Source organism: Apium graveolens, chromosome 9 (genome assembly GCF_009905375.1).
Source record: "Apium graveolens cultivar Ventura chromosome 9, ASM990537v1, whole genome shotgun sequence".
NCBI lineage: Eukaryota > Viridiplantae > Streptophyta > Magnoliopsida > Apiales > Apiaceae > Apium > Apium graveolens.
This window is the reverse complement of record NC_133655.1, coordinates 123,238,619-123,259,559: the sequence shown is the minus strand read 5'-3', so window position 1 is coordinate 123,259,559 and position 20,941 is coordinate 123,238,619. Positions and strand designations below refer to the sequence as shown.

Genomic DNA, 20,941 nt, shown 5'->3' with positions numbered 1-20,941 from the left:
CTTGTAATCCAAGAAAGAACTTCAGCTCTCCCATCATGCTCATTTCAAACTTGCTGTACATTAACTTAGCAAATCTCTTACAGAGATTATCATTAGTAGACCCAAATATTATATCATCCACATAGACTTGGACTAATATAGTATCATTCTTATGTTTTTTAGAAAAGAGAGTTTTGTCTATGACACCTCTAATAAAGCTATTTTCAATAAGAAATTCAGAGAGAGTGTCATACCATTTTCTTGGTGACTGTTTTAGCCCATAGATAGCCTTGAAAAGAAAGAAGACAAAATCCATATGATCTGGATCTTCAAAACCAGGAGGTTGCTCTACATATACCTCTTCATCCAACTTTCCATTCAGAAAGGCGCTCTTGACATCCATTTGATAAACTTTAAAGTTTGAAAATGCTGCGAATGCCAGAAATATCCTGATGGCCTCAAGTCTAGCCACTGGAGCATAGGTTTCATCATAATCAATACCTTCAGCTTGAGAATACCCTTTAGCTACCAGTCTTGCCTTGTTCCTTGTAACCACACCATCTTCATCCAGTTTATTCCTGAATACCCACCTTGTACCAACAGCTTTCTTGTGTACAGGCCTAGGTACCAGTTTCCAGACTTGTTGACTTTCAAACTGATTGAGTTCATCTTGCATAGCAATCACCCAATCTGGATCAGTTAGTGCTTCTTCAATTTTCTTAGGTTCTATCTCAGAAAGAAATCCTGAGAACAGACACTCATTTTGAGTAGCACGTCTAGTTCTGACTCCAACATCTGGATCACCAATAATCAACTCAAAAGGGTGAGCTTTATTCCAGACTGTCTGTCTTGGAAGATTTGATCTTGATGATTCGCCTTGAAATTCATTGTGATGTTGTGTCCTACTAGATGATCCTTCAGCATCTCCCCCTGAGTTGTTGCCATGTTGACTTGAAGATTCTCCGTCAGTAGCAGTGGTATCTCCATTGTTTCCAGAGTTTCCATCACTATTACCTTGAGTATTATCAGGATTAACAGGTTCTTCAACAGCAACAACCTCAGGTTCTTGACCATGTTCTGACTCTGAATCTGACATATCATCAAACTTCAGTTTCTCAGAAGGATCTTCAGTTTGGATACTAGGGAGTTTAGTGTCATCAAAAGTAACATTGACACTTTCAGTTACTTTGTGTTGATCAATGATATACACTCTATATGATCTTCTTCCATATCCAACAAAAATACCCTCATATGCCTTTGCCTCGAACTTACCACGACGATCATCTCCATCCTTGAGCACGAAGCATCTGGCACCAAATACATGAAAGTATTTGATAGAAGGTTTCTGTTCATTCAAAATCTCATAAGGAGTTTTCATGAAGTCTTTGTTGATTAGAGTTCGATTCTGAGTATAACATGCAGTATTGACAGCTTCAGCCCAAAAGTACATTGGAAGACCTGATTCATTTAACATCGTTCTAGAAGCTTCAATCAATGTACGATTCTTCCTTTCTACCACTCCATTTTGCTGAGGGGTTCTAGGAGCTGAAAATTGTCTGGTAATCCCTTTGTCTGTACAGAATCCATTTAGAAGTGCATTCTTGAATTCTGTTCCATTATCTGACCTTATTGCTCTAACAGGGACGTTAGAATCTAACTCAATCATCTTGATATGATCAATCACAACTTGTGGTGTTTCATCCTTAGAGTGAAGAAATAAAACCCACGTATACTTGGAATAGTCATCAACTATCACAAGACAGTAACACTTCTTTGACATAGAAAGGATATTAACTGGTCCAAATAAATCCATGTGCAATAATTGCAGAATACCAGTTATGGAAGATGTGTCAGTGCCTTTGTGACTTGCTTTCTTTGACTTTCCTTTCTGGCAAGCCTCACATAGTCCTTCTGGAGAGAATTCCAGCTGAGGCAGACCTCTTACCAGTTCTCTTTTGACAAGAGAATTCATTGTCTTGAAATTGAGATGGGAAAGTCTCTTGTGCCATAGCCAACTCTCATTTGACGATGCTTTTGCATAGAAACAATTGACTTCAAGATTGCTTCCAGAGTTCATGTCAGCTACGAACAGATTTCCTTTCCGTATTCCCATTAAAGAGGGTTTTTCACTTTTCTTGTGCAGAATCTGACACTTCAGCTTGTCGAATAAAACATTGTAGCCGTTGTCACAGAACTGACTAATGCTAAGCAGATTGTGTTCAAGTCCTTGCACAAGATATACATTTTCAATGATAACATTTCCAGCTTGCAAACAGCCATATCCCTCCGTTAAACCTTTGCTGTTATCTCCAAAGGTAACCACTGGGCCAGCTTTCTCAACCACATTTGATAGCAGGGCTCTATCTCCGGTCATATGTCTTGACGATCCACTGTCAAGAATCCACACTACCGGTTGTACCTGTTTAATGCCCTGCAATACAAATGGATTAGAACTTCTTCGGAACCCAAGCTTGGCTGGGTCCGGCATACTTGTAAAATTGGCCTTTATCAGGCAAAACAACATTCTTAATTTCACTATTCTCAACATTCTCAATGACTGAACATTTGACCTTTAAAACAGCCTTATCAGATTTATGTTTAGGCTTAGGCACAAATGTTTCCTTTCTAACTTTAGGAGGACTAGCAGTCTTAGACCTATCATGCTTTCTATTATTCACATGCTGACGAGGAGTAGTCTTATCATTAGAAGCATGCTTACCATTAAAATAAGCAAACAACAGATTAAAAGCACAAGACATACAATCAGGAACACCACATGCTTTATGAGAAGGATTAACAATAGGCAACTTATGCATGGTAGACATGGCATTTGTGCTATCCAACTCATGTGTGTCTGAGTTAGTCTCAGTTGCTTTCACAACCTTGACTGGAACTTTTGACACACTTGACTTGGAGACAGTTTTCCCAATAGCATTATCTTCAGCACGAATTTCTTCTTGAATAATAAAAGAAGTCTCATCAAATGGTTCAGCAATTGATTCCTTATAGAGGGGTTCATCAACACCCTTAAGCACATGTGGTACTTCCCTGCCTTTAGCACATACATGAGGAGGGGAGTTTATGCCTAATTTTCCAATAGCAGCATTGTAATCATAACCTATTCCATGTGTTTGATTAACAGCTTGCTTATTGTAAAACTCTTTGGACTTCGAACAAGAATTAAAGTAAGCTTTAACCTTAGCCTCAAGACCGGTGATCTTGTCTTTGAGAATAGTTTCGAGTTGTCTATAACAGTCAACTCTATTCTCTAGAAAAGATACTTGGTCTTTAAGTTTATCTTGATTAATGTGCACAAGTCTTAATTCATTGACCTCTTTCTCAAGGTCTTTGATTTGTTGATTTAACAATTCATTATCACGACGAGCACAATCTAAGTTACCTCTTAGATGATAAACCATTTCAGCATCAGAAAGTTTTACCTCTTTTCTTGACGATGAGGTGCTTGCATCACTAGCCATGAGAGCAAGATTCCCAACTTCTTCATCTTCACTGTCAGTATCATCCCAACTTCTTCCCTTTGCCAGGTACGCCCTTTCAGATTTACTCTTCTGATTAGAATCATAAGAGTTCTTCCTTGCCTGTTTTGGCTTTCTGCATTCTGTGGCAAAGTGTCCCAACTCATTACAGTTGAAGCATCGGATGGTGCTTCGATCAACCATCCCTGTTTTATACCCACCACTGCTGGTGTTAGAGGATGAAGATCCACCTTTCTGGAATCTGTTGTAGTTGGACTTGTACTTGAACTTGGGATTCCTTTTGAATCTGACATTTGAGAATCTCTTGACAATCAGGGCCATTGACTCATCCTCCAATTGCTCCAGTTCTTCCAAGGAATAATAATCATCTCCTGATTGATTGGTAGTAGGAGAATCAACTTCTGCTACTATAACATTGTCTTCAACCTTGGAAGACTGTACCATCCTGTCTGACTGTTGAGATTGTTGTTGATATAGTGGTTGTTGTTGTTGTTGTTCATCAGCTACCAGAGCAGTAGACGTGCTGACCACCCTTCCTTTCCCGTAAACCTCCTTCTGCTGAATCTGCTCCAACTCATAAGTCTTTAACACACCATAGAGCCTTTCCAAAGAAATCTCACTCAGATCTCTTGCTTCTCTTATGGCAGTGATTCTATGTTCGAGATGAGTTGGCAGTGTCAAAAGGAACTTTTTGTTGACCTCCCTGATGGAATAGTATTTACCATTAATATTCAGGTTATTGATCAATGCATTGTACCTCTCAAACACTTCAGTGATTCCTTCTCCTGGATTGGATTTAAAGTATTCATACTCAGAGGTTAGGATTTCTAGTTTGTTCTCCCTAACTTCCTCTGTGCCTTCATTAATAATCTCAATAGTTTCCCAGATATGTTTGGAATCTTTACAATTCATCACATGTCTATTCATTAGGGGATTAAGGGAATCTACTAAGATTAATTGAAGGCTAGCATCCAGGGAAGCTTCTTCTATTTCAGCAGGAGAGAAGTCCTCAGGATCCTTCACATAAGTTCTCGCTTGGGTGATCACCACATCATTCTCTATTACCTCTGGTTCAATAACCATAGGAATTTTTGGACCCTTCTTCAACACTTGCAAATATTTGGGATTAGCAACCTGTAAAAACAGTAGCATCTTCTTCTTCCACATCACATAATTTTCTTTATCGAAAAGTGGAATTTTAACGGTTCCAACTTTTTGTGTAGTCATAATGAATTTTTGAGTGAATAAAAATTCAAGAAGTGAAAGAAACACAAAAGTCTAGAATCTTGATTTGTACGTTAATCAGAAGGCTCTGATACCAATTGTTAGGTCCCAATTTGTTTGTAGAAGGGGGGGTTGAATGCAAACAATACCGTTTCGTCGAATAAAATGCGGAATAAAATTGTGAAACAAAATTCAAGTTAAATAAAAATATTATTAAACTTGAAAGGTGTTACAACTACGGTATCGATTACAAGGGTTTAATCTCAAATCAATTATTACAAATTTAGAATAAATTCGACATGAACTTTTTCTATTTTTGTAATTAAAAGATCAAATGCTAAAAGCGATTTGAGATTAAGTTCTAGGGATTTTAATCCGCTAGATTGATATACAAGAACAAGATAAGTAATTCTAGTGGTTTGGATTTAACATTAACAAGCTAGAATATTTGATATTGAATAAGCAGATTAAGGATGAAATATTTTTCTTTTGTTCTCTGCTTTTTTCTTGTTCTGTAAGTTGCTGCTTTATTTTTGGATTTCTGTTTTTTATGAGATGATGTCTTCTGCTTCTATTTATCAAAACAGTCGAAGTTGTTGAACTGCAGTGACAATCTTTTTAAGCTTGAATGACTTTCGGTGAGACAATCTCATTAGAGCTAGGAAGACAATTAAAATGAACTAGCAAGACTTTCGGTATGACTATTGATTGTCATACCGATTGTCATATTAGTTCAAATGAAATTGTTTTTCTGAATACTTAATTGATTTTATTCTAATTGAAAATTCTATCAATTCAATTAACTGACTTAGCAAGACATTCGGTATGACTATCAATTGTCATACCGATTGTCATGCTAGTTCAATCAGTTGCCTTTTTAGAATTATCACAGATTTTAATCAATTAATATTCTGAAAATCCTTAATATTAATTCTAAATTAATTAATCACTTTTAATTCAATTAATCAATAAATTAATCCTTTCAGATAGAATTTATTTTCTTAATTAAATTATATGACTTAATTAAATTAATAGAGAATTAATACTATCTCTGAGCAGCATCCATTCTTCAGACAATCTTCGAGACTTATGAATCAATTCCGTCACTTCAATGCTGACACTCGATGTACTGTCTGGTTCATGAGTGACTAACTTTCGTGACGTTTCTTCATGTCTTGACTTTGTTGTTCTGATTGAATCCTTGTAATAAATGATACCTTGACGAGATCTCTGTCACTTGATTAAATCCACGATCTTGATTTATATCACTGAGGCATGATCAAATTCTTGAACTTCTTCCAGTGAATCTTCAAGTCTGCAGATGAACAATGTTTCTTTATTCTTTGACAGATGTTACTTTGTGAGATCTCTCTGATGCTTGATCCACTATTTACTTATTACATTCTTATTTGAGTTGAGTTAAATACTCGAATAAACGAGTAGGCTATGACATATGCCTTTCATTGGTGTATATTCAGCTTCTATCTCTTTTGTGGATGCCTGGTAGTATGGTATTTGTGCAACAAAAGTTGGCGTTTATCAGTTTCGTGTTATCTGATTAGTGTCATCACCATTGCATGCGAAGGTTGAGAATAATAAGGCTATTGAATAAAGTATTTAATGAAGTTAGAATCCCATATTTGTCATATATATTAATTCAATCAATTTTATTTTCTTAGTTATAATTGTTAGTTTACTTCCTAGTTATAAACAACCTCAATTTGTTATCGTCTTAGCATTGAATAATAACCATGCATTATTTTTTAAGTGCGTTAATTAATTAGTTAACCAAAGTCAGTCTATGTGGGAACGAACTAGAAAAGATTCTATACTACTTGCGAACTCGTATACTTGCGTGTATTATTAGCGCGTGTTTAGAGACTAACACATATGCCAAGAAAATTCTGATTGCTTCCAGCCTGGCAACATGAGCAAAGGTTTCATCATAGTCAATGCCTTCATGTTGAGAATATCCTTTAGTCACCAATCTTGCCTTGTTTCTTACAATAGTTCCATCAGAATCACTCTTATTTCTGAAGACCCACTTTGTGCCTACAATTGACCTATTTTTGGGTCTAGGCACCAGCTTCCATACTTCATTTCTTTCGAACTCATTCAACTCTTCTTGCATAGCTATGACCCAATCTGCATCCTTAAGTGCATCTTTCGCTTTTTTTGGCTCTTCTTTTGGAAGTAGATTGTGATACAAACATTCATTTTGAGTTGCACTCCTTGTCTTTACACCTTCATCAGGATTTCCAATGATCAGATCAGGAGTATGATCTTTATTCCATTTTCTGGCACTAGGAAATGTTCTTCTTGAGCTAGATGATCCCCCTGAATCATATGCCTCATCAAATGCATCTAAGGCTCCCCCTGAATCAGTGTTGTTATCTTCTGATGAAGTATTAGAACTTGATCCATGTCCATCTGATATTGAATCAATATTTGATTCTGAATGACCATGTTGAGAAGAACCTTAAGTTGATTCTTCAGTGTTAATACTATTAGTTGAACCTTTTTGTTGCTCCCCCTCAACATGTGCAGGTTCATTAGTACAATGATCATCTTCAGGATCTGAAGGAGTATCAGGATTTGGATCATCAGTAATTGACAGTCCATTAGAGTTTGATGCAGATTCTAACAGTGCTTTTTCATTTGTAAATATTAGACTTTCATGAGAGTCTTCTTCAAAACCAGGAATCAACTTATCATCAAAAGATACATTGATGGAGATAACTACTGTATTTGTTCTCAGATTAAACACCCTGTATGCTCTTAATGGTGAGTAACCAACAAAGATTCCTTCATCAGCTTTTGATTCAAACTTTCCTAGCTGATCAGTATGAGTTCTCATAACAAAGCACTTGCATCCAAATACATGAAGATGTTTGAGACTGGGCTTCTTTTCTTTTAGCATCTGATAAGGAGTGACACTATGTCTGTTTATCAGTGTGATATTCTGAGTATAGTATGTTGTGTTTACTGCTTCATCCCAGAAGTAAGTGGGTAGTTTGGCTTCTTCTAGCAGAGTCCTGCCAGCTTCAATCAGGGTTCTGTTCTCTCAACAGTACCATTTTGTTGGGGTGTGCCAGGAGCTGAGAATTGTTGTTGTATGCCTTTGTATTTACAGACTTCCTCCATTTTTGAGTTCTTGAACTCAGCTCCATTATCACTTCTCAGTATTTTCACTTTGAAGTTGGATCCATTATCAATTTGCCTTATATGATCCAAAAGAATTTCTAGAGTTTTATCCTTCCCGTTTAGAAAATAAACCCAAGTGTATCTAGTGAAATCATCAACAATTACAAGTGTGTACCTTTTCTTGTTGATAGACATTATGTTCACAGGTCCAAAGAGATCCAAGTGTAACATATGATATGGCTCAGTGATAGAGAATTTTGTTTTACTTTTGAAAGATACTCTTCTTTGCTTGGATTTTTTACAAGCATCACAAAGGCCATCATATGAGTATAGCATATTTGGTAATCCTCTTACTAGCTCCTTCTTGGCAAGTTCATTGATTGAATTGAAGTTGAGATGTGAGAGTTTCGTGTGCCAATTCCAGCTCTCATCCACTGATGCCTTTGAGATAAGGCAAGTAGCTTCTTGCTCAAGACTTTCATACAATATTGCTTCATATATATTGTCATGTCTGTATCCCATCAAAACAATCTTATTTGACTTGTTGTAAACAACTTCACAGTGAGAGTCATAGAACACCACATGATAACCTCTATCAGTGATTTGACTAATGCTTAGAAGATTATGCTTCAGTCCTTCCACCAGAGCTACATTCTCTATTACTAATTTTCCAATTATCAAGTTACCATATCCCAGAGTGTGTCCTATATTTCTATCCCCATAAGATACATCTGGGCCAACCTTCTTCTCAAATTCTGACAGCATGGATTTATTTCCAATCATATGTCCTGAACATCCATTATCCAAGACAAGAGTATTCTTCCTGTTACCCTGCAGTTAGAGGAGTGATTAATTAGAAGGATTTTTAAGGACCCACACTTGTTGGGCCCTCTTTTTGGACAACTGAAGTCTTTGTGATTCAGGCTTACTTCTAACAGTTTTTCCCTTGTCAGGATTTGTCTTATCAGAAGTAGATTTAGTAGAACTAGAAGAATTGAGCACACAATCAGTTTTATTGAATTTAGGCAAAGGTTCATAATAGTTGTTATATAGCTTATGATAGGAACTACAAGTATAAATTGAATGCCAACTACTACCACAATGAAAACAAGGATTTTGTGGTTTATAAAATACTGATCTAACCCTAACATCAGACTCGGGAATAGAAGTTTTCATTTTCTTACACCTCCTGCAATTAATAGCAAGATGATTAGTATTACCACAGCTAAAACAAGTTTTTCTAGGAGCATTGGGAACAAACTTATAATTAGAATCCTTATAAATACCTTACTTACCATTCCCGTTTCTTTTAGGACTTATTACTTGAGGTTTGTCAGTAACCTCAGATAATTTCTTTTTCAATTGTCTTTTAGACAAAATTCCTATGTTCTTTTCTTTCTTAACAGTCTTAATAGTTTCCTTGTTTTCCTTTCTCTGAGATTTATCACTTACTGACTTATCTTGGGATGTTGAGGTTGAACCTTTCTCAAAGATAGATTTGGGTTCATCAGCTTCTGAAGAGATAAACTTAACAGGAGTCTTAAGGGTACTTTTATTTTCAGTGTCAACATCCTTAACTCCATCTACATAACCAAGATATTCTTTCTAGTTTTTCTTAGAGATCATCTCATGAACCTTTTTCCCTGAAACAGTCCAGGCTTTAAGGGTTTTCCTCTCATTTTCTAATTAAATTTCTAACATACTGTACTTAGCTTCCAATATCTTTGTTGTATGTTTAGCTTTCTCACATTCTTTTTGAATTTCAATCTGATTTACTAAATCAAACTCCAACTGATCATTCCTAGATTTTAAAACTTCATTTTCAGTCAACATTCTATTATTCTCTAGAATCTTATTTTTTAAATTTCCATGGAGAGACTTAAGAATAGATTTCAATTCAGATATATCTTCAGTATCAAAAGAAAAAAAAGAAGTTGATACCTTAGAGTTAGAGGAAGCAGGAGCATCAAAGCTAGCCATCAGTGCATATCATGTTTCTTCATTTTTAGAATCAGTGGAGTCCATCCAATCCTTGCTTGATGTAATCAAGGCTTTGTTCTTCCCTTTGTCATGCTTTGTCTTTTTGCACTCTGTAGCAAAGTAACCAGGTTCATCACAGTTGTAGCACTTGATTTTTGTCCTATTGACTTTTCCAGCTTTAGAGTCATTTCCTTCTCTTCTTCCAGACGACTTTCTTTCTCCTCCAGTGAACTTCTTCCTGAAGCTTCTTTTCTTCTGAGACTTCCTGAATTGCATCCTCTTGAAGCCCTTAACTAGCAATGCAGCCATTTGCATGACATCAGAATTTGTCACGTTCTCATCAGTTTCAGAATCAGTATCATCATCAGGATTTGATGATGAATCATCAGCATCTGATTCTGGCAGATTGTTCTTTTTCCTTGCAGCTTCAACATACCTTTCTTTTAAAGTTTTAGCATTCACCTTTAAAGCAACTGACTTTCCCTTGTTGATTTTCCTCTCTTTCCTTTGCTGAACTTCCAAATCATGAGTTCTCAGCATACCATAGACTTCATCCAGGGTGACCATTTCCATATCATACTGATGTCATATGATTGAAGTCTGAGTCTCCCATTCCTCATTCAAGGCTCTCAGAAACTTAGTGTTTGAATCCTCCCGATCATACACCTTTCCCACCAAGGATAAATTATTAAGCATGGTGAGAAACCTGTCATAAACATCAGTGAGACTTTCATCAGGTTTGGCCTCAAAGTGTTCATATTCTTGAATTAGAAAAACCCATATGTTCTTCTTGATGGCCATGGTTCCTTGACATTGAGTTTCAAGGGCATCCCAGATCTCCTTGGCAGTCTTGTAGGCTATAACCTTGTTTGACATCACAAAATCAAGACTGTTATGCAAAATATTTCTTACCTTTGCATCCTTCAGCACAACAACTTTCTCTTCTAGCGTCCATTAACTCTTTTCCTTCAACTGAAGGTGTTCAGCAACAGTAGGAGTTGAAGGCACCAATTTTGTTGGCATGTAGGGTCCATCATTGATTACGTCGAGGTAGTCTGGATCTGTAGCTTCCAGGTGCATGAGCATCTTCACCTTCCATGTAGTATATTCATCCTTTTTGAAAATACGGATTTTATTACTTTCATACTTGTTCAGAGACATATTTAGATCGCTTCTGATTGTAAATTTATCAGTTAGTTATGATACCAATTGTTGCCCAATAGTAACACAATTGTTTAAGGGGGGTTTGGATACAATTGTATAGATGTTTCAAACAAGTATAAAAATATAACAGTTCTTTATATTTCTGATAAAAACTGTTACAAACTCTCTCAAGAAACACTGATGTTCTTGAGAGCTGCTATGTCATACAATGCTCGAGTATCTCACTATGTGATGACCTAAACTGTGTTTATATAATACACAGCTGCTACAAATCAATCTAAGATATGCATTATCAATTACAAACAGAAAATGATACATATCTTTAACTGAATATATAAATTCCTATCACTCCAAACGTAACAGATATCCATCCCTCAAAATAAGGAACAAAATCAATCTTCACAACAGACTGCCTTCAGATGTTGATGACATGCACATACTGATGATGCATCAAATCCTGACGACACATCAAATACTGATGACATCTAAACACAGTCAGATCCTGAGCACCTTCAGATCATTGAGAATCAGCATGTAACAGAGTTTAACATAAAGACGGGGGATGCTTGACATCAGCAGGGAACTCGCAATCATCTATATTAAAGGTCAACTCGTAGAGGGGGCATCAGTGGAATCCTTAATTTTGAAAAGGTGGTGGAAAAGCTTAAAGGTCGGCAAGTATCCTATTATAAGAATATCCACTTAACTGAATTCAGGGCCAACTGGGTGAACGGAATCCCATAGATATCACGACAGAGGAATTTGGTGAACTGGTGGAGATTGGGTCATATGCTACACAGATGTTCTAAAGGAATAGCTACCCAACCCCCCCTCAGGCCTGTGATACACCCTTTCATGGGGCTCAGGCCATCTCCACTCTAACCCGTCCCCGAAGTGAAAGACGGCCTTAACCAAGTCATCTATTTGGGTAGAGGTATAAATGCCAATTTCTGGATGACGGGGAGCAGGGGCATAGCTAATCCCCGGGGCATTGTAGAAAAGTTCATCCATTCGGGCCCGTTCATAAGGCTCTTTACCTATGGGCCTATAAACATCAGACAGATCTCTAAAGTAATCATCATGTGGGGGCTATTCTCCCAGGTCTTCACAAAATAGTGATCTATGTCTACCCAAGACCCGTCCCTCCAGCCCAATGTCTGTCAAATGTGTAAAAGGAAGGTAGGGAATTTCTCAACTATAGGCTGAGAAGAACGGGGAGGCATGTTATCAAGCTCTGGAGACGAGTCACTAGATGAATGTCCGGGAAAACCAAAGCAGGGATGGTCAGATCTACGGTTAAGGTTAGCCAACTGTTTAAATCTCTTAACTATATAACTACCCGGGTCTATGCCATTTCAGATACAAAAAATAAGGCAACAAAAACAAAATTCAGAATTGCATAACCTCGACATCAAATCAGCCAAAAATGCCTTCTACGACCTATACTTACACATGCTTATACAAAAACATGGAGAACAATAAACACAAACCCGGTACTTGTAGAAATCAAACCCCCTCTCTACATATACAAAAACCCACCTTTGTAAACAAAATCCAAACAAAATAAAAAGCACACTACAAAAACCTTATAGCACCCACAATACAATCTAAAATAAGTTACATGCATTCGAAAAAACTTACATACTTAGTACAATAAATCAAGTACAATTATGACGAAGAAAATCAAGAGAAAAGGGAGAACTTACAAGAAAGCAGGAGATATAAAAGGCTTCAAAGAAGAAAGCTCCGAAATTCGCCTTGAAAAGAAACTCAGAGTATGTTTTGGGTGTTCGTATTTGCGTAAAGAATGAAGAGAAATAAAGGGATGAGTATTTATAGAAGAAAAGAATGGTAAAAACCCACTCAACCGTTGGAAAATCGTGTCTACGGGAATGGGACACATGGCGCGATCCTAGCCTTCCGTAAAGTAACTGCAGTAGTTAATGATTACATAGCTGTAATTATTTAATAGGCGTGACTTTTGAGGAGAGGAAGAGTGGAAAAACTGCAACATTTGATATATGCATATACACATATATGTATATTCACACAAGAAATTCAATCGCCGCCTGACACCCCGAAAAAATGACAAAACTTTATACCAGTCACTTCCGGTACTTGTCTCGCCAAATCAAAGGGCTTACCCAAACCCAATCCCAAGAAAACCCGCATAAGGGAGTGGGAGGAAAATGATAGGCCATAAATAATTCGGCCCATAAGAACGTTACAAAAGTCCAAGAAAATGGCACCCCAGGCCCAAACTAGGATGGTCTCCGGGACACGTGGCAGATAGCCAGAATGTCAACTGTCCAATATTACCAGAAATGGAATGACAACATCCCAGCCGTCCATGTGTCTAAATCTCAAGACACCCCGGCTGCAATGGGACAACTGGGCCCCGTTAATAATCTAAACCATTCAATCATTCACCAACCAGGATTCATCAAGGGCTAAGATGAAGATGTACAAATCCCTAAAACCCGAAAGTTGGGAGCCTATAAAAGGCCCCAATAAATGGTCTCGGGGGTTGGAAAATATTTACTTGCTCTCTACACATATACACACACCACTGCATATATATTTGAATAGCTCCATTTTCCTTCTTCTTCTCCTTCAAGAAACTCCATTCTTATTCTCACGTCAAAATTGCCGCGGGGATACAACCCATCTCCGGTTCTGCTTTGCTGAAGCCCTCACACAGCAATTTAATTACACAACGCCTACCACGTATGCTGGATTCAAGCTTGTGAAGAGAGAGAGAGGAGAAGACCGAAGAAGAAACAAAATTATAAATATATTTTAAGAAATTTTGGGAACTAAGGGTCGAACCAATCAACTATTCAACCATCGACAATTTTATATGTTAATCATGCCATACAAATAGGGTACCTGTCACGAGACTCCCCGAAGGCATATCTATAGGCATGCTTTTTGCCAAAAGGCATGCGGAAATGGCATGCCATTTATCAATTAATTATAATAAAATTTAATAAATAATTATTATACTAATATACAGTGAATTTGAATATAAAATTAAAGTTAGTTGACAGTAACAACCAAATATCATCATAATACTCATTTAAATTAATAACTTTTTAGATACTAGCCCGTGCGATGCACGGTTTTTTAAAATTTATTTATTTTATTTTTAAAATTTTTTAAATTTATTTTATAATTTTTTAATGTAGGTATATAATTACTCTAGATGTTTGTATTTATATTGTTATTATTTTTTACAGTTTGTTGCAATATTATTTCAACAAATATGCAGATATTGAAAAATATACGAATTTTGAATTTAATTACTTTTTTGTCATGTATATTATATAGCTATTACAGTTATATCATTGCATCATATTACAGTTATATCATTACATCATATTTTAGTATTTGGGGATTAGTAGAACAATCCTTTTCATTTATGATTGATTGAACCTCTAATCATATTCTATTTAGAATCGTATTCGGAAATTATATCGTATTCTCGTGTTTGAATAGTATTAGAACAATGTGATTATTTTCTATTCGGTTAGGATGTTATCTTTATGATCCAACGATTGAGATTATTTTGGCGGTACATGACCATAACTACCTAATATTTGGATAAGATCCCTCTTAAAGATATAATAAGGATATAATTAAAATATATGTAAATATTTTAAAATTATGTTTGTTATTTCTGGATATTTCTAATATTAAAATAATTATTAAAAAATAAAAAAAATAATAAAAAGGCATGTCGAATCATGAAAAGGCATGCCGCTCTATTTGACGTCATGACATGCCCATATCGGTATGCCCGTGCGGCTGTGACAGGCCCCCTACATACAAAGTCGTACTGCACGTGACGAAATTCCCAAATAATTTTCCACCACATATTATAAAACGAAAAGTAATAAAACACTAAAAACATGTCCCCAATAAAAAAATGCCAAAATATTACACCGTATACTCCCAATAATTAATTTTAAATAGTTAGATTAATATTGAGTGATAGAAATTGAATAAGGAGAGATAGACCCGGCTAAACAGACCGTTAAAATGACGCCACGTCATAATTCCGACACCACTGTCCCCACCAACCCTCTCACTCATGTCTTAAACACATCCTGTAATAAAAAACACACAAAATGTTAATCATCAGAATTTAACAGAGCAAACCGATTCAAATCACGATGCCGGTGATCAGAAGAAAAAACGCACCGGAAACCGAGACTCCAGAAGCTTCCGATGCGGAAGATGACAAGAAATCGAAGCTTCCAGAAAGAAAAAGCAAAGACAAGAAATGGTCATGTATAGACACATGTTGTTGGCTTGTTGGATGCATATGTGTGTTATGGTGGTTCTTATTGTTTTCTTACAATGCTATGCCTGCTTCGTTTCCGCAATTCGTCACGGAAGCGATAACAGGGCCTTTGCCTGATCCACCTGGTGTCAAGGTTTTGAAGGAGGGATTGAAAGTGAAGCATCCTGTTGTGTTTGTGCCTGGAATTGTTACTGGAGGCCTTGAGCTTTGGGAAGGTGAAGAATGTACTGAGGGCTTGTTTAGGAAGCGCCTTTGGGGTGGCACTTTCGGAGAAGTTTACAAGAGGTATCGTGTCATTTTGCCAATTTCGGATAAATTAGTGACTTTAAATTGTTTATTAGTTTTACTCCTGCGATGCGCGGATTGTTTTTAATATTTTTTATCTTATTGACGGGATTCCAACTTTGAATAGTAGTTTAAAAAATTAATAATATGAATGTTCAAGTATAATATCCTGATGAAGGTGTAATGACTTTGAATCAATGTGAGTAGATAATTTTTTTTTTTAATATTAGTTCTCATTTATCTACTTTAAAAACTAACACTTGTTATTTACTGTACCAAATCGACAACATATTAATTATTACATGTTCTGCTTATAGTAGTGTTGTTAGACTAAGAATTGTATACCAAGGTTCATTGCTCTTTTTGTATATAAGTATATTTTGTTTATTGTTGTAAAGTTTGTGTTGAAATTCGTAAGTTTAGGGATTTTAGTGAATTTATGTAGGTTTCTATTGAAACTGGTGAGGTGGATTATTGTATTATGAGATTGCTGATTTTGTTACTGGATGTGTTATAGCAAATTGAAATGCGGTGTGAAAAACAGGCGGTGTTGTGAAATAGCCGAATCAGGTTTGGAAATGTTCAAACTATTGCACAGCCAAATATAAGTACAGAATATCACATATATAAACTTGGTTGTTTTAGAAACAAAAAGTAGCTTTAAATGGAATTATTCGTTACGTTTTAACTTATATTATAGCAATTTAGACATCAGCATTGGATTAGCTTTTATGTTTACAATTCAAGTTTAGTTCTATAGGCTTTTTAGGCTTCAAGTTATAGTTGGGATAGCTCACTAGTTGGTTCACTTTCAATACTCTTATAGGAGTACTATTCTATTTTCTATGTAGTTTGTGTCTGAACTTGCGAGTTTGGTAACATCTGCAAGTTTATGATGCCAGAGTAAAAAACTAATCTAGACTGGAGTTAATTAGCTGGAACTTATGGATATTGTATTTTCTTACAGACCTTTATGCTGGATGTACCACATGTCCTTGGATAATGAGACTGGGTTGGATCCTCCTGGTGTAAGGGTTAGGCCTGTCACTGGATTAGTGGCTGCAGACTACTTTGCTGCTGGATATTTTGTCTGGGCTGTCCTGATTAATAATTTGGCTCGACTTGGGTATGAGGAAAAAAACATGTACATGGCTTCATATGACTGGAGACTTTCTTTTCAGAATACGGAGGTATAGTATTTGACTTCCTAGTGTTTATCACACAAAAATGCCTCTTTAATTACGATGCAGTTTTACTTAATACTATGTACACTACAAGCTGCCTGAGTCCTTCCCTCAATACTATACTTAATTTTAGGTGAGGGACCAAACTCTGAGCAGGATAAAGAGTAATATAGAATTGATGGTTGCTACAAGTGGTGGGAAGAAAGCAGTTATTATCCCCCATTCAATGGGTGTTTTATACTTCTTACATTTTATGAAATGGGTTGAGACACCAGCTCCAGTGGGCGGTGGTGGTGGACCAAATTGGTGTGCGAAGCATTTGAAGGCGGTAATGAATATTGGTGGTCCATTTTTAGGTGTTCCGAAATCTGTCCCTGGACTTTTCTCTGCTGAAGTTAGGGACATTGCTGTTGCCAGGTTTTTTCACCTTATCTATGAAATTAGTTTTGAGATTCTGGACACCTCCTATCAAAAAGTCACCCCAAGAACATTTTAAAAGTCAAAATTTAGAAATGAGAGCAGAATATCTCTGACTCTTAGTAAATAGGAGTCAACTTTTTTGCTATCCAATATTTATAATTATAATCGACTTTCCGTATTAAGGAAGTCATGTGTGTTTTGACGTCTTGTTGGTATATTTTTTTGTTCACAATTTAAATAAAGATTTATACACTCACTGAATTCCATCATTTTCACTAACCTAATGGTCTGTCACTTAGTGTCCTGTGTATTCAATTAAACTGCAGAGCTCTTGCTCCGGGCATCCTGGATAAGGATTTGTTTCGTCTTCAAATGATGTTGCAACATGTAATGAAGTTGACCCGGACTTGGGATTCTACAATGTCAATGATACCAAAAGGTGGGGACACTATATGGGGTGGTCTTGACTGGTCTCCCGAGGAAGGTTATTATCCTGGCAAAAGAAATCAGAACAATGAAACTCAAACTCCTGACCAGAGTGAGGAAGCAAACCATGCTAATTATGGAAGGATGATATCATTCGGGCAAGAGGCGGCAAACATTGCTGTTGCAGAGCTTAAGAGGATCGACTTCAGGGTAAAGTTTTTGGTTCACTTCAGATTGTCTATATCTAGGTGTAATTTTTAAGATATCTTTTTCTTAAAACATCCAATATTTGTTACTAATCTCATATGCACATAATTAAGTTTTTTCAAGAAGTAACTTTTGAAGAGATTATGCATACGAAGAGTATTAACTGTGGGGCTACTCAATATATTGTCAATTGTTTCTGGGATGAATCCCATCTGTCACTTGTTTGAATAATTCTGGTTGCACATGACTTAAAGTAGTAAACTTCTTTGGTCAAACTGTTTGCTGGATTGATATATCTTTCCAGACACCTAAATACTGTTCCACTCCAATCATTTGTTTGATAAAAAATTAGTGATTGTCATTTCCCTTCCCTTGCTCTTTTAATTCTTTACTGTTAGTGGCTGATGTCCACACTGCAATCTGTACAAAATTGATAGTTGGAAGAAAGGTTACTTTTTTTTTTGCTCTGAAAGAAGAAAGGTTACTTAACCATATAATTTATATAAATTTATATGCTTTGGTGTGTTAGGTTGTGTGACCTGTAAAAAGCATAAGTAATATATGAAGTCTATGCCCGAGATAATAAGTATCAAACTGGATAGAGCATGGTGGAAAAATTCGATTACAAAAAAAAACTTTCTGCTCTTAAGCCTCGATGAAAGCTGTACTAGCGACCAATAATATGTACTTGATTAAGCTGTGAGTTAGTATTTTAGTAATGGATATGGTGTGACTTATCTCTTGTTTTTTGTGTTTGTTGTGAGTTGAACTGCGTCAATTTAGAGTTAATTTATTAGCTTAACCTTGTATGAAAACATGCAGTATGTATATTTTTCTGTCCAGCAGAGCCTGACTAGTTGCTGTCTGTAGGATGCCGTAAAGGGTAAAAATGTTGCAAATAGTAGCTGCAGCGATGTGTGGACGGAGTATCAAGAGATAGGGTACAGTGGTATAAATGCTGTCGCAGAATACAAAGTTTATACAGCTGATGAAATTGTGGAATTGCTTCAGTTTGTTGCTCCAAAAATGATGGCACGTGGCAGTGCTCATTTTTCGTACGGGATAGCTGACAATTTGGATGATCCAAAATATGATCATCACAAATATTGGTCCAACCCATTGGAAACAAAGTGAGAACTATAGTTCTTCGTTATTGCACTAGTTGTCATCTATTATACAACTATATTTTGGTGAACACAATTAGATCTTATTTCCTCAGTTGGCTCAAATTCATTGCACTGACGTTGAATATCTGCCAGTGCTCCAATTTCTTTAACTGTATGTTCTTTCTGTTTTCAAATTACAGGTTGCCAAATGCTCCTGAAATGGAAATATTTACAATGTATGGAGTTGGAATCCCAACTGAAAGAGCATATGTCTATGGTCTCACACATTCAGCAGAATGCCACATCCCGTTTCAAATTGATTGTTCAGCAGATTGTGCAGAGAGCTGTTTGGCAGGTGGAGTTTATACTGTAGACGGAGATGAAACTGTGCCAACTTTGAGTGCGGGTTACATGTGCGCAAAAGGTTGGCGTGGAAAAACTAGATTCAATCCGTCTGGTATTAAGACTTACGTTAGGGAGTATGATCATGCTCCCCCAGCTACTTTACTGGAGGGTCGCGGGACACAAAGTGGTGCCCATGTGGATATTATGGGAAACTTCGCCCTAATTGAGGATATTTTAAGAGTTGCGGCTGGGGCTACAGGAGAAGAACTGGGAGGAGATCAAATTTACTCAGACATCTTAAAGTGGTCAGACAAAATAAATTTAAGGCTTTAAGTGCAGATGGTGAGTAATTTGATCTCCTACGAATACAAAATTTGTTTAGCAGCATAACCACTGTCTCTGATGAATGTCAATCAATTTTTAGGTGGCCCGATTGTTATCTACAGAAGCTCTCAAGTCAAAAATCGCAGGCGCATAATTTACCATACTGGCTACTCACTATTGTTACAACCATTCCATTGTATTGTTTGTTGTGCGAGCTTGACTCTTCAATGTTGATATCTCTGCTTTTGTAAACCCTGGCATAGACCATGCTCGCAGCATTCCTGATTACACTTATTTGCAGATTTGTAACTTAATTGCTCACAAGCAGCTGCAATACATGCTTCCAGTAGTAAGTCTCTTTTTATGTCAGATTTAGAACTGGAATTCCATCTTTCCTTGGTTTACATTTAATTTTAATTGCAGGATTCTGAACAATGTGAGCCATTTCATATATTTTTTATTCAAGATATTGTATAAAAATTTCTAATGTTCTACGAAGTTGCATTAGTACCCTGTTTTCCCTAATTTACTTTATGGGGAGTTTGAGCATGCAAGTTCACGCAGGCATAGTTGTTCTCCAGACATTGCGGTATTGATGTAAGCTATGTGGTTACTAGTATATTTATTCGCCAATGATCCTTGGTTTTTGTAACAAACAATTACACATATTCACAAACTTTTACGAAACTCCAATTAAGGGGGTGTATTCATTTCAGATTTTAAAGGATTGTTAATAATCTACGGATTTTAAAAGATTTTCGTTGATTTCAATTTTTCGTGGATTTTGATGGAGTTGATCCAAAATCTTGTAGAGTCTTGCAGATTTTGTGGAGTTTTTTAGAAATCCATCAAAATCTCATGTATTTTGAAGAGATTTCAAGATATTAAAAATGTACTAGCAAATCCATCAAAATCCACAACTTTTTTAAATAAAAGAAAATCCATGGACTTTTGAATACTATCAGATTTTGATGGATTTTTTAAAATCTAAATTGAATACCACCAAATTTTGATTGACTTTTTAAAATCTAAATTGAATACAATCAGATTTTAAAAGACTGTTTCCAATCGTTATTGAATACTGATAACTCCAGTGAGCGGGCGGCTCCGTCCGACGGCGTTCCTGGACCTTCTATGCGTGGATGGGGTGTAGCTGCTGGTTGGGCGCCTGCAAAACAACACCGGAAGGGGGGTTTTGCTCCCACGGCACCTCCGGTATAAGAATAAGAACGGGTTTTGGAGAGGATGGAGGTATATATATATTTATGTATCTTAGGGGCTGCTGTGTGTCTGTGTGTGGATGTGTATATGTGGTGGCTGCTGTGTGTTTTGAGTGTGAGAGTGTGTGAG

At 36.5% G+C, this 20,941-nt stretch overlaps 1 protein-coding gene across 1 annotated transcript; it reads left to right on the top strand.

The window, feature by feature from the left end:
- Window positions 1–15,102: 15,102 nt before the first annotated feature.
- On the top strand, window positions 15,103–19,984 carry LOC141682469 (phospholipid:diacylglycerol acyltransferase 1-like). Its single transcript, XM_074487166.1, has 7 exons — window positions 15,103–15,579; window positions 16,547–16,769; window positions 16,897–17,180; window positions 17,510–17,819; window positions 18,687–18,946; window positions 19,123–19,609; window positions 19,692–19,984. Exons 1-6 carry the CDS (start codon window positions 15,164–15,166, stop codon window positions 19,598–19,600), a joined length of 1,971 nt encoding a protein of 656 aa, XP_074343267.1. The 5' UTR covers window positions 15,103–15,163; the 3' UTR covers window positions 19,601–19,609; window positions 19,692–19,984.
- The last annotated feature ends 957 nt before the right edge of the window (window positions 19,985–20,941 follow it).